The 12778-nt window shown below is 51.5% G+C and overlaps 2 protein-coding genes across 2 annotated transcripts; both read left to right on the plus strand.

Moving 5' to 3' along the window:
• The first annotated feature begins 4412 nt into the window (after nucleotides 1-4412).
• HOXD13 (homeobox D13) lies at nucleotides 4413-6205 on the plus strand. Its single transcript, XM_031451127.2, has 2 exons — nucleotides 4413-5187; nucleotides 5955-6205. Exons 1-2 carry the CDS (start codon nucleotides 4413-4415, stop codon nucleotides 6203-6205), a joined length of 1026 nt encoding a protein of 341 aa, XP_031306987.2.
• Nucleotides 6206-11406: 5201 nt separating this feature from the next.
• Nucleotides 11407-12364, plus strand: HOXD12 (homeobox D12). The gene is made up of 2 exons (XM_031451110.2): nucleotides 11407-11980; nucleotides 12126-12364. The coding sequence occupies exons 1-2, from the start codon at nucleotides 11407-11409 to the stop codon at nucleotides 12362-12364; spliced, it is 813 nt and encodes a 270-aa protein (XP_031306970.1).
• Nucleotides 12365-12778: the final 414 nt, after the last annotated feature.

The raw sequence follows: 12778 nt of genomic DNA on the forward strand, positions 1-12778 counted from the left end.
CATCCTTTCGTTCTGCCCTTGACCACAAGTGGATTTCCCATAGAGACAGCGGGGCTCTGCGGAATAGGCATGGGGATGGAGGGAGACAGAGAGAGTGAGAGATAGAGGCTTTATTTACTTTCATCTCAAAAGCCGACAGAGCGAGCACTTACTGAACTTCAGTTAACAATGGAATTGGTAGAGAAGTATTCCAAGGATAACCCAGCACCTTGAGTTGTGGGACAAAACAGCAGAAGATGGTTTGCGGTCCCATCTTTTGTTTTGTGAGAAAAGCAACAAGTTATGGGGTCCTCCAGCTCCATCCACCCTCCGGCGCCCCCTTCGCAGAGAGATTAGTGCTTCTCTGAGAGGGAAGACTCTCGCTGTGTTTAATTCCCGCCAGGACTGGAGGAGTTCTCTCCACCCTGAACAAGAGCCCGCTGCCCTGTGGGAGGTAAACCTGGTTTCACCAAATAAACGCTTCAGTTTGGAGAGGTTTTTGTTGTTGTTGCAAACAATTTACATTTAATAAAACCTAATTGTGTTGTTAAATTCAAATGGAATACATCTCAGAGGCAGAAAGTGCCTAAAACTCGGGATTCCACTGTCTGGCTTTTGGTAGAGACCCCTTTCTTTATCTCAGGTTTGTTACTCAGATTTGTTGTTGTTTAATCCCTCTGATATTTTCAGCCTGAGTGAAACTGGGTATTGCCTGCAGAGGAAAAATTAGCTACAAAGTTGTCAGGGTACAAATTTGGTTAAGAGCACTGTCCAGCCAGTTCCGCTGGATTTAAGACTTTACTTTGGAATTATGACTTTATTTCTACACTAAATTTTTGTTTTCTTACAAATGAATTAGGATGGTGTCCTGCACTTTCTGGTGTGGCCATCAAGGATAACACTTTCAAAGAAGTTCCTAGGACCCCATTCTGTTAGGACCCGGCTATTGTTGTCCTGAACCTAATGGCCACCGATTAGGTGGTTAATTGAGCTCATTGCTGTCTTGGCAAGCAGAGGAACTTACGTTCTTCAATAAATCTTAATCTCGGCCTACATCTACCCACTCCCCAACCAAGGACAGGGACGTGATTTGAAAGATCATCTACAAGGAGGAAAAGAGAGGACATGACTTCCAGAACATCATCAATTCCCAAAAAGAGTGCTTAGGGAGAGAAAGGAGGGAGAGAAACAAGTGATGGGGGAGGAGGGCAAAGTTGACCTGACTCTCTGATGGAGTAGGACTTTGGGCAATGAAGGGCCATCTTGAGTTTCACCAAAATCAGGTAAGAGGGCAAAACTGATTTCACTGAATAACATATCAGTGTTTGGAGATGTTTTTGGTTGCAAGGATTTTCATTTGACAAAGACTACTTCTGTTGTTAAAGACCCACCGTAATACACCCACACACATATACAGGGTTTCAGTCTGTGCTCCTGGCCAGTTAAAGAAAATTATTCCCTCTAAGTTTAAACCTGAAATCAGCTTGGATACAGGGTACACAAGCTAAATGAAATGTTTCTGCAAATTTATCCTCAAAATTCCTCCATTACCTATCACTTCCAGCTTGTAAACTATGTGTTGTCTTAGTTCATAAACAGAGCAACCCAAACTTTGCCTGGTATTCAACCACAGCCCTATGATCCAATAGCAGCAGCTGCCCTAGGGTGCTGGGTATAGGGGGCCCACATAGGGTCCAGTCAGAGCCTCTTTTCTAAGGAGAATCCCCTCCGCCAGGGCCAGGACCTAGAAGGCTGCACTGGAAGAAGGTTCAGCTGTGGAATAGCAAGAAGTAATTCTCCTTATTGTCCAAAACCTTCTGGGTGTCTGAACACTGGCTAGGATGGGCAGAGAAAGTCCAAATCCTGCCAGAGTCCCACAGGGCAACTGGAGGCAGGGCCACCATTGAGAAGTGTCTTTCAACCAGAGCATTGATTCAGACTTTTCTCCCAATCCTGCACAACTTAATTTGCTGAATGGAAAATAAGCTAAAAGTGAAAGGCTGTTTGAAATCAGCAAAACCTGACAAGTTCTTCCTTCCTATCTTAATTTCACTTTCTTCAATTTTAAGCATACAATCAGTCACTATAATGTATTTATCAGAAAATAGAACTGAAAGTCCCGGGCACAAAATCACAGGGATATTTAGTTTTAAAAGACTGAAAGTTCATTGGTTCCAGTTATGTCTTAGAGATATTTCAACGAATTTGTTTTTCAAGGTGACAAAAAAAAATTAAGTATCTCCATGTTTTTCCTCTCTGAGAAAAAGAAAGGGAGACAAAGAAAAAATAAGAGCACTGGGGGGGGGGGGCATCTCATGATCAGTTTGGTAGTGAGATTGTTTAGTAAAGAGGACACAGCCAGAATCTTCCAAAAAGTCAGCACCGCTGTCATCTGGCCCTGGCTGTCATTTGAAAAATGCAAATCCAGCTTCTCTTGTTAACTTCTGCGTTCTTTTCTCAACTAGCCAAAATTGTTCTCACCAGCAAATTTCTATTCCCTATGATTTTCTGCAGAGGCTTAGGCCCCTCCTGTCTTGAATTTGATCATGAACATGTCTAGGGCTTCAAAAAGGTCAAATTCTCCTGCTTTTCCTTTCCAGTGCCCCTCTCATAACTTTCCCCTTTATTTGAACCTTTTATGGTTACTGCGTTTTGCGTGTCAACACTCCCAACACCAGCAGCCCACCCTGCAATGCCAGGCCAGGCCCAAGAGAGCCTCTGTGGCTCTTTTACTTGCACCATCCAGGTCCAGTCTTGGGTCCAGGAACAGCGGGGCTAGGTGACAATCTGGCCTCACCAATCGCAGGCTCAGGGGACCAATTTTCTTAGAGATGGGCTGGTCTGATGCTACAGAACAAAATGGGCTCACTCTGAGGGTTCCCCCACCCACCCCAGTACCTTCAGCTTATCAGATCTAATGTTGCTCCTAAGGTGGAGCCTTAAATTTGCCGCAGGACTCACATCAGATCCCTGTTAATGGCTAAGATGGAGGATCATGGATTGGGGCTCTGTGGCTGAGGAGTGGAAGGAAGAGATGAAGAGGGCTCAAGGCTGTGATCCCTGACACCTTGGTGGGGCTGCTCAGAGCCCACTCTACCCCTCGAATTCAGACCCAGTTGCTCTCAGCTACTCCCGTCACGAGCCCCAAATTTGCTTGGGGAAAAAGAGAAAAAAGCACTCTTAATTTGCCCCTCTCAGTTCTCTGTAGTTGGCAGCTTGGAAAAGAAAGCGAAACAAAGGTCCCTGGGAAAGTGAAGTTTTCAATTAATTGGTGTGAGTAACGGGCGGGGGTGGGTGGTGGCTGCAAAACGCAAGAGGCAATTCGGCTGCAGGCGAGGCGCAGAAGTTTCCTGGAGGGCGGCAGAGTGGTTTTCTCCGGCACACTCCACAGGGTCTTTCTGCGGACCGGGAAAGGCTGCGCCAGGACTGAGGAGCCCAGCTAGGGAGGCGACTCCCGGCTGGCCTGAATGTAGAGGCGAATAGTGTGGACCAGGCATCCGACTTTTCTCACTGGAGCAGATCCTCAGGTTCGCCGCGCCGAGGCCAGGTCTTTTCGTCTGTTGAATCTGCATGTAAGTCTCTGACCCGGGCCCCACGAAGCACCCTTTTTTTTTTCCCCCGGGCAAACAGTGTGTGTGTGTATAGGGAGGGTCTGCTCCAAATAGTCTTAATTCGGAGGATCGCCAGGGAAAACATGCGTTAAATCCCTTTGCGCAGTAGCAACGCTCAAGGTAGGGAAAATTAGCCCCCTCGACTTTGGGATCTGGGTTAGCTAATCGGAGGGATTAAGCAACAGGATCAAAAATCAGCCTGTTTTCACATCATTCTGACCATTCTGTCCTTCGCCTTCATTTAGTTGTGCAGCTCAAGGAGCCGAGGAGAGGTGGCAAAAACAGCCGTGGCCGAGACAAGGCGCAGGCCTCGGCGCCCGCCTCAGTCGCAGACAGGGCCTAGGATGGGCGGTCGCGCAATCAGCTCGTGGGGGTGGCTGCGGCGCAAACGCCTGGGTCCAGGGGAGGGCGGGAAGGGGAGGTGGGCTGCGCAAGAGATGAGGGGTAGGGGCCGGGGTGGGTGGGTCCACCGGGCCGGGGCCCGGAGCCAGGCTCTCCCGCGCCCCCACCCCCACGTGGCCCTGCGCAGCCAATGGCACGGCCCCGAGCGGGAGCCCTTGGGGAGGGAGGCGGCCCCCCAACCGGCCCAGGCCCCCTCCCAACCTGAACTTCGTTTTTATAAACGTCCCGCGATGAGCTAACCTGTTGGAGGGCGGGCGGGCGGGCGGGAGGGAGGCGGGAGGCTAGCGGAGGGAGAGAGGGCAAGAGGAAGAGGGCGGGAGCGAGAGAACCAGAGAGAAAGGAGAGGAGGGAGGAGGTGCGCCGCGCCATGGTCTCCTGCACGGGGCCGGGGCCGGGGCCGGGGCCGGGCCAGGCTGGGCCATGAGCCGCGCCGGGAGCTGGGACATGGACGGGCTGCGGGCGGACAGCGGGGCCGCCGGGGCGGCCCCGGCCTCTTCCTCCTCCTCCTCCTCCGTGGCGGCAGCGGCGCCAGGCCAGTGTCGCGGCTTCCTCTCGGCGCCAGTCTTCGCCGGGACACACTCCGGGCGTGCGGCGGCTGCGGCGGCGGCGGCGGCAGCAGCGGCGGCTGCGGCCTCGGGCTTCGCGTACCCGGGGACCTCTGAGCGCGCGGGCTCCGCCTCGTCGTCGTCATCTTCGGCTGTGGTCGCAGCGCGCCCGGAGGCTCCCTCCGCCAAAGAGTGCCCGGCGCCCGGCGCGGCCGCCGCAGCGCCCCCGGGCGCCCCAGCCCTGGGCTACGGCTACCACTTCGGCAACGGCTACTATAGCTGCCGCATGTCGCACGGCGTGGGCTTACAGCAGAATGCTCTCAAGTCGTCGCCACACGCCTCCCTGGGAGGCTTCCCGGTGGAGAAGTACATGGACGTGTCCGGCCTGGCAAGCAGCAGTGTACCGGCCAACGAGGTGCCCGCGCGAGCCAAGGAGGTGTCCTTCTACCAAGGCTACACGAGCCCCTATCAGCATGTGCCCGGCTACATCGACATGGTGTCTACCTTCGGCTCCGGGGAGCCACGGCACGAGGCGTACATCTCCATGGAGGGCTACCAGTCCTGGACGCTGGCCAACGGATGGAACAGCCAGGTGTACTGTGCCAAGGACCAGCCACAGGGCTCCCACTTTTGGAAATCATCTTTTCCAGGTAGGCATGTCACACAAAAAAGGGGGAGGGCAGGAGGGAAGGATGCAAGGAGGGAGGGAGAGAGAGAAGGAAAAGAAAGTACTGGGAGTCTGTGCCCTTACTTGGGAGTAGGTTCCTCTCCTCCTTCCCTATCTAGATTAACCCAGTGGAACAGTTGTCCAGTTTGTGTGAAATCTGTAACTTCATCCTTTAATTTAAACTGCCTCTCTCACAATTCTTTTCCTCCTGTGTGTGCGCATAGGCCTGTTTTTCTCCTAAAGTTGAGGGTCTTTGCTGCCCTTTGCTCAGCTTTGGCCCCTCCTCCCCAAAGAGGTGTCAGGGAGTTGGGCCTCACTTTTCAAGGACATGAATGCCCCAGAGTGACCACTAAGACTTCCAAGAGCTCCCAAGCAAGCTCCAAACACAGGTACACAAGAAATCAAAGCTTGAACAAACAGCCTGGATATTTTTTAGAGTCTGTGTATGTTTGCAACCAGCATTTGCAGAAACTGGCCTTATGAGCATCCCCAACAACCACACCATAAAATCACAGGCCTGTTAAGATGCCGGTTTGAGAAACTATGATGATCCATCAAATTGGCCTTCACTTTGAAGTGTAAATAATCTTTCTTTAATAATGTGTAAATAATATGTCTGTGTAAATAATAATGAAGTGTAAACAGCCTGACTTTCTTCATTCCCTGTACCCCCTCCAAGTATACACACAGTCTTCAGCTGGGTGCTCCAAATATCCTGGTCTAATTTTCCCGTGCTGTTTTTTATACCAGGGGATGTGGCCCTAAATCAGCCAGACATGTGTGTCTACCGTCGGGGGAGGAAGAAGAGGGTACCCTACACCAAACTGCAGCTCAAAGAACTGGAGAACGAGTATGCCATTAACAAGTTCATTAACAAGGACAAGCGGCGGCGGATCTCGGCTGCCACGAACCTATCCGAGAGACAAGTGACCATTTGGTTTCAGAATCGAAGAGTGAAAGACAAGAAAATCGTTTCCAAGCTCAAAGACACTGTCTCCTGATGTAGCCAGCTTGGCCACAGAGATTTTAAATGCTTTCAGTTGTCTCCAAAAGACCTTTGAAAAGACTTGAATATGTATTTAATTCCCCCACTACCCTGCCAGTGATGGCACATTTTGTGAATTGTTTTTTTCTCCTCCCCTTATCTGGCTCTAAAACCTTTTGCCGCCCAACCTGACTGTGTAGTTCTGTTTCTTACTTGTTTATTATTGATTTTGCTCTTGTCTAGGTTTATTTTTTAATGACTTTTTAATGTTCTGTTTCTCCCTCCAGGCCAGTATAAAGGACTTGAAGTATTTTTGAATAATCCCCACAAATGAATTTCAGAAGTGCCATTCTGGTTTTAGGGTTTTATTTTTTTAATCACTTTTGGTGCCTGTTTCCAGAACTGATTATGTTCATAATCCATTAGGGCAGAATGATTTGCAGTCACTCATATCCTGTGATTGGGTAATTGAATCATTAGCTCTTAGCAAGTCTCCCTGAGGCAAATGGAAACATCTCTGGGCAAGCAGTGTTCTTAGGGTCACTGGTAAAGTCTAAAAACAGGAGGCTGGAGGTACTGTGACAGCTTTAAAAGCAGCTACCTTATTAAATAGGGTTTGTATCAATATTGGAGTGAAGACAATCTTTCTGACTTTGGGTCTTTCACTTGCTGTTGTACGTGTTTATGCTTTTATAATCTTTAATTTGGATATAATGTGTCCTGTAATATGGATGCCTTCACTTCTCCAGCTCTAGTTGGAGATATTTAAATGGCTGCACTTGGCAGAGTGACCCATGGATGATATTAATGCATCCCCTTCTCTTTGGCCTCGGGTCTGTGGCATTAAAATTGAGGGCCATCTCTTCAGTTCCCTGAAAGAGGCTGAATCACTGTGGCCGCGGGTGGGAACTTTTATCCAGGACCCAATGAAGAACTTGACTCTGAACAAATGTGTTGGGCTCTCATGGAGCTTTAAAACATTTAACAAATGCAAATATGTGGAGCTCTGATGTCCAGGAAGAAAAAAAAAAATGTTTCTGAAAGCGGTGATAAATAACTGCTTCTAAAGTGCTGCATATTTATACAACCGAGAGACTATTTTTGTAGATGCAATGTCTGTGAGCTGAGATACATGGACAGTGCTTCAGGCATTTAAAAATCATTTTTTACTCCTAGGGAGATGCAAATAAACAGAACTCTCTTGTTTCTTCTGAGTCTTTATACATTTGTTTTCTTTTCCCAAGCTTGTGTTGCCTCTAGAAACTGTTCTTATTTATTATAAAATCTTATTATGCTGAACACTATGGTGTTCCCCACAGATGAAGGAAACTCAACACCAGCCCTGGTCTCCGAAACCTCCAGGCTCCCACTTCCATTACCCTCCCCACCCCTCTTTTTCCCGTGGCTTTAACATAGTGATATCTTTAAATGAGGATATAATTTGTGGTGTCTAAAATTATATTTTTTACCAGATCAACTCAAAAATATTCCAATAAAATTCTACTTCTTTTTCAAAAAATTATCAGTTTATTCAATAGTTTTATTTTTTAAACCAATATGTATGTATGTGCCCAAGTATTGGAAAACGTACTCACTTGGAGGTTTTCTTCCTAGAAAGGCCATTATAAATATCTATTCTAGGAAGGTCTTGAAATTAGTCATATCCATATTTGGCAATTGAAAAAGAAACATTTCAGGCTTATCCCTTATCGCCTTCTCCTGGCAGCCTGCACACAGCAGTTGAAGACTGAAACCATAATTATACACCCTAAACCTCTAGACGCAATTTTTAGGCACTATGAACTTTCCTTCTGAGGGCTTTTTGCCACTCGGAAATGGCCGCTGAGGAACTAAATGAATGCCCCGTCATTAGTGCTAGGGCGCAATGAATTCAATGGTTGCTAACTTTTGGGTATGTGAGTCAAATTCAGATGTGTACAACCTCACACAATATGTAAACTCTTCTGGCAGGAGGATTCCCTTATGGATCTGCCAGAGAAAGTGCAGAGACCCAAGGTTCGGAGCTACTTTCGTTTTCTCTGCCTCGGCTTGATTTCTTTCATATCTTGCAACCGACTGCGAGCAAGCAACTTCATTTTAATTGAAAGAGACAGAGAGACAGAGAGAAAGAAAAGTGACTGTAATTCCATCTCTGGAGAAGAAGTAGCCTCTGAAAAGGGGGCTACGCGGTCCTGACCTTCCACTTCGGGAAGAATTAACATTTTCTCTGTTTTCCTCATAAAATGTGTTTTCATCTGAAACGGGCCTGTTTTTCCTTCTTCTCCAACGTCGTTTTCCTTCTCCTTCTCCTTCTCCTTCTCCTTCTCCTTCTCCTCCTTCTCCTTCTCCTTCTCCTTCTCCTTCTCCTTCTCCTTCTCCTTCTCCTTCTTCTTCTTCTTCTTCTTCTTCTTCTTCTTCTTCTTCTTCTTCTTCTTCTTCTTCTTCTTCTTCTTCTTCTTCTTCTTCTTCTTCTTCTTCTTCTGTAAATTCCAGACTCCAGGGCTGCACCCCATTTTCCAGGTTCGTTTCTGAGGTTTCTGAGGTTTCCCGTCGTGGATGGGGAGGATTGCCTAGAGGTTTTCCATTCATCAGTAGTTTGCGGATCAGTTTTCCCCCACCTAAGTGAAACAGAGAGGTTTACTGAAGATTAAAACTGGGCTGAAACCCTCTCCATTGGAATTTGAATTGACGGCTAAATCGATAACAGATGAAGACTTTCTTACTTATATGAATTCCTTTTATACTCCAAATTGAGGAGGGAGGAGCGGAGCCGGTCGGTGGCCGAAGGGTTGGTAGGGAGGCCAGCGAGGCGAAGGGAGCTTCGGGGAGAGGCCTTTGCTTCGGGTGGAGACTGAAAGGCCGCAGGAACAGCGGCTCCGAAACCTGGCAGGTTTCGAGCGCCACTGGTGGAGAATCAAGGCCCGCGCGCTTACGCGTGATTCAAGAGGCGAAGGAGGCTTTGGAGACGGGACGCACTGCCAGACAAAGGGGCGTCCGCGACGCTTCCCCGTGTCTGGCAGCCAGCCGGGTCCCTCTGGCTACTCTGTCACGGCCAACCTTGCAGCCACGATCTCTGGCTTTCTGAGACGCTCGGCCATGCCTGGTAGCGGGTTGTGATCGCAAGGGCTGGCGACCCCAGGCCAGCTGCGCCGCCCTTCACTGTTGATCTTGACCGTGCAGCTGCGCCTCGCCAGGCGTGGAGCTCGCTCGCCATCTCCTGGGCAGTTGGCGGCACTGGCAGAGCTTGCCGTTTATCTCCGCGACCAAATCTTCCTTTCCCATTCTCCAGCTCAGCAGCCTAGACTCCTGCCCCATCCCCAACTCGCCTCCCTCCCTCCCTCCCAGTCCCCAGTTCCCAGCTCCAAAGTACCATTTTGTTTGCTGGACCTCGGAAATAAAAAACCCAGGAGATGAGGTGGGACACCTGGGCATCATCTATGCCAAGGAGAAATAAGAGTCTAGTTCTAATCTTTTCTATTTCTATCTTAATTCCTTTTATTTCTAGTTCCATAGGACAAGCCGCAGCTATGCAGCTGCCTAAGCGTCTGTAGAAGACAACCATGGACTTGGAAATACTGGAGAATCGCTCTACAGTACTAGATGGGAGGATGGGAGACTGCAGGGACCCCTTGGAACTGGGGCTTCAGACCTAGAGAGGCTGTAGCTCCTTGAAAACAGGGCGTTTCCCAAAATGAGACTAGGTTCCCTAAATCCCTAGGAACTGAAGTTTCAGCTTGTGCCTACACCTCCATGAAAGGACAGGGAATGGAATACGCCTCTGATTCTGAGTTCCTAAGGAAACTGACAGAGCCCTGAGGAGCCCAGACTTGCCCATTCCCACCCCCTACCCCCACCCCCTACCCCCGCCCTACAGCAGGAGGAAGAGGCCGATTGCGTTCCCCAGAGCCGCCCAATTGGTCGCCATAACTCACACAATAAAGTCGCAGCGCGGTGGTCAGCCTTGCCCTCCGGCGGCGCCTGTGTGGTCTCTGTGCCGGAGCCTGCGGTCTAACCAATTCCAGCTTGGCGCGGGGACCGCGAGGCGGGCTTCAGCCTGGGGCGGGCGCCAGTCACGGGGTCGCTGGGGGTCTTGGGGCCGGAGGCAGGAAAGGAGGACCCTTAGCCTTCTGGCCACACTAGACTGGAGGGCCTGCGGCGGCGGCTGCCATACTGCTCCCAGCGAGGGAGCGCAGCCCGTCGGCCTCTCTGTTCGCCAGACCTCCGAACCTGCCAGCAGCCTGCGCGCCCCTGGAGGCGCTGAGCATAGGAACGCTGCTATCCCGCTGCCTCGGTGTGCCCGGCTGTTTCCAGCCAGTGGTTCTGGCTCTTCTGTCCTTCCACACCAGGTCAGGAAAGCTTGTCCTGCGTGTTATGGAGTGGATGAACACCTTGGAGTTGGTTTGCAGACTGCAGTCGCCAAGGCGACTCCCGGCAATGAAAGGAATGTAGCCTTTCGCCACAATTGGCCAATCAAGTAGCACTGGTTTCCGAACTCCATGGACCTGGATGGTGACTTTTCTAGAATCAGAGTGCTTGGCCATGGAGAAGCACACCAGGAGTGGTGTGAAGCCCCCTTCCTGGTGCCAAGCTTGGGCAGAGTTTGTGATGCATTTCTCCTTTATCAGCAAACTACGTCTGCAGCTTGGGACCCAGGGCTCAGGCAGCACTGGGTCTTCACTGCCAGATCACCCATGTAGAATCCTGTCAAGTGGGATGAGGGGGTGAGGAGTAGCTTTGCTCAGGCCTACAGACAGAGCTCGTGGCCCCACCAGAGCAAGGTTCTCTCTGGACAAGCCAAGAAGTGCGCTGACCTGGAAAAGGCCTCAGCTGCAACTTAAAGCTGGTAGAAGAAAGCCAGTGGAAAACAGGAGCACAAAGCCAATCAAGACCAAGAAGGATCCCAAGGGACACTGAGGCAAGGGCACCCGATGCCGGATGCCCTCAGCTCTTGAAACCATCCCCGAAATTCAGAGGCTTCACCTTCGCTCAACATGCCTTGGCTCTGCCTGGCAGCCTCGCCCTTCGCCATCAAATATTGCGGGTGTTATCATAATACCCTGAAGGGGGGGAAAACGGGTCGGGGGATGTAGGCGGTGCTGAAATGACCGGCTTTGAAGAACCTGCAGGCAAAGTTTCGTCCAATCGTCTGAGCCTGTCCTCTTATTCCCGGTTGTAACTAAATACTGCTGCGAGCGCAGCCCAAGCCCTTTGTTGGAGATGTGTGAGCGCACTCTCTACAGAGCGGGCTATGTGGGCTCGCTTCTGAATCTGCAGTCGCCCGACTCCTTCTACTTTTCCAACCTACGGACGAATGGTGGCCAGTTGGCCGCACTTCCCCCCATCTCCTACCCGCGCGGCGCGCTGCCCTGGGCCACCACGCCCGCCTCCTGTGCCCCAGCGCAGCCCGCCAGTGCCACAGCCTTCGGCAGCTTTTCCCAGCCCTACCTGGCTGGCTCTGGGCCTCTCGGCCTCCAGCCCCTGGGCGCCAAGGACGGATCCGAAGAACAGGCCAAGTTTTATACTCCCGACGCTGCCGCCGGGCCAGAAGAGCGTGGCCGTGCGCGGCCGCCCTTCATCTCCGAGTCTAGCCTGGCCCCCGCGGCCGCTGCTCTCAAAGCGGCCAAGTACGACTACGCGGGTGTGGGCCGTGCCGTGCCGGGCTCTTCGGCTCTGCTGGAGGGGACACCCTGCTCTGCTGGCTTCAAGGACGACGCCAAGGGCCCGCTCACCTTGAACATGACAGTGCAGGCGGCGGGCGTCGCCTCTTGCCTGCGACCTTCGCTGCCCGACGGTAAACCGTGACCACGCTCCCGGAGCCAGTTTGGGCTGGGGTGGGAGGTGGGGGCAAAGGAGAGTGTGTTGGGGGAGGGGGCTGCCGGGGGAGGACAGGCAACAGGGAGGGAGCCGGGCTGACTTGGGTTGGGGCTGTGTTGCAGGCCTGCCGTGGGGGGCAACCCCGGGGAGGGCACGCAAGAAGCGTAAACCCTACACTAAGCAGCAGATTGCGGAGTTGGAGAACGAATTCCTCCTCAACGAATTCATCAACCGGCAGAAGCGCAAGGAATTGTCCAACAGGCTCAACCTCAGCGACCAGCAAGTCAAAATCTGGTTCCAGAACCGGCGTATGAAGAAGAAGCGCGTGGTGCTGCGCGAGCAGGCGCTGGCGCTGTACTAGCCCCGGATGTGGCCGCTGCCGGGCGGGGCCTGCCTTTTTTCACCGAGGCCTGGCATGGAGGAAGAGCTGGGATGGGGCCTTTCCTTCCACTCCTCCTCCGCTGGTTTCAGGTACCCTCCCGCTCAGTCTGCAGTCTCAAACGCCAGCAGGAGATTTGGAGACCTGGCCAGTTGAGCGTCCATGCCTTCCCCTTTCTGACAGAAGCCTGCAGAAGTTGCGGCACAACCTTGGCCTTGAGTATTCCAGAGCGGAGGGCTTGGGGTCACCTGTCCTAACTCTTGGCTGGGGCATGATACCCGGGGCTCACTCTAGTGCCCTTGTACTTGGATTTCTGCTTCCACCTGACTAGTCTCCCTTTTCCCATCTCCCCAGACATTTCTGCATCGAGTAGATGCCTAACTAGAGCTCGGAGTG

Source organism: Camelus dromedarius, chromosome 4 (genome assembly GCF_036321535.1).
Source record: "Camelus dromedarius isolate mCamDro1 chromosome 4, mCamDro1.pat, whole genome shotgun sequence".
In the NCBI taxonomy this organism is placed as follows: domain Eukaryota; kingdom Metazoa; phylum Chordata; class Mammalia; order Artiodactyla; family Camelidae; genus Camelus; species Camelus dromedarius.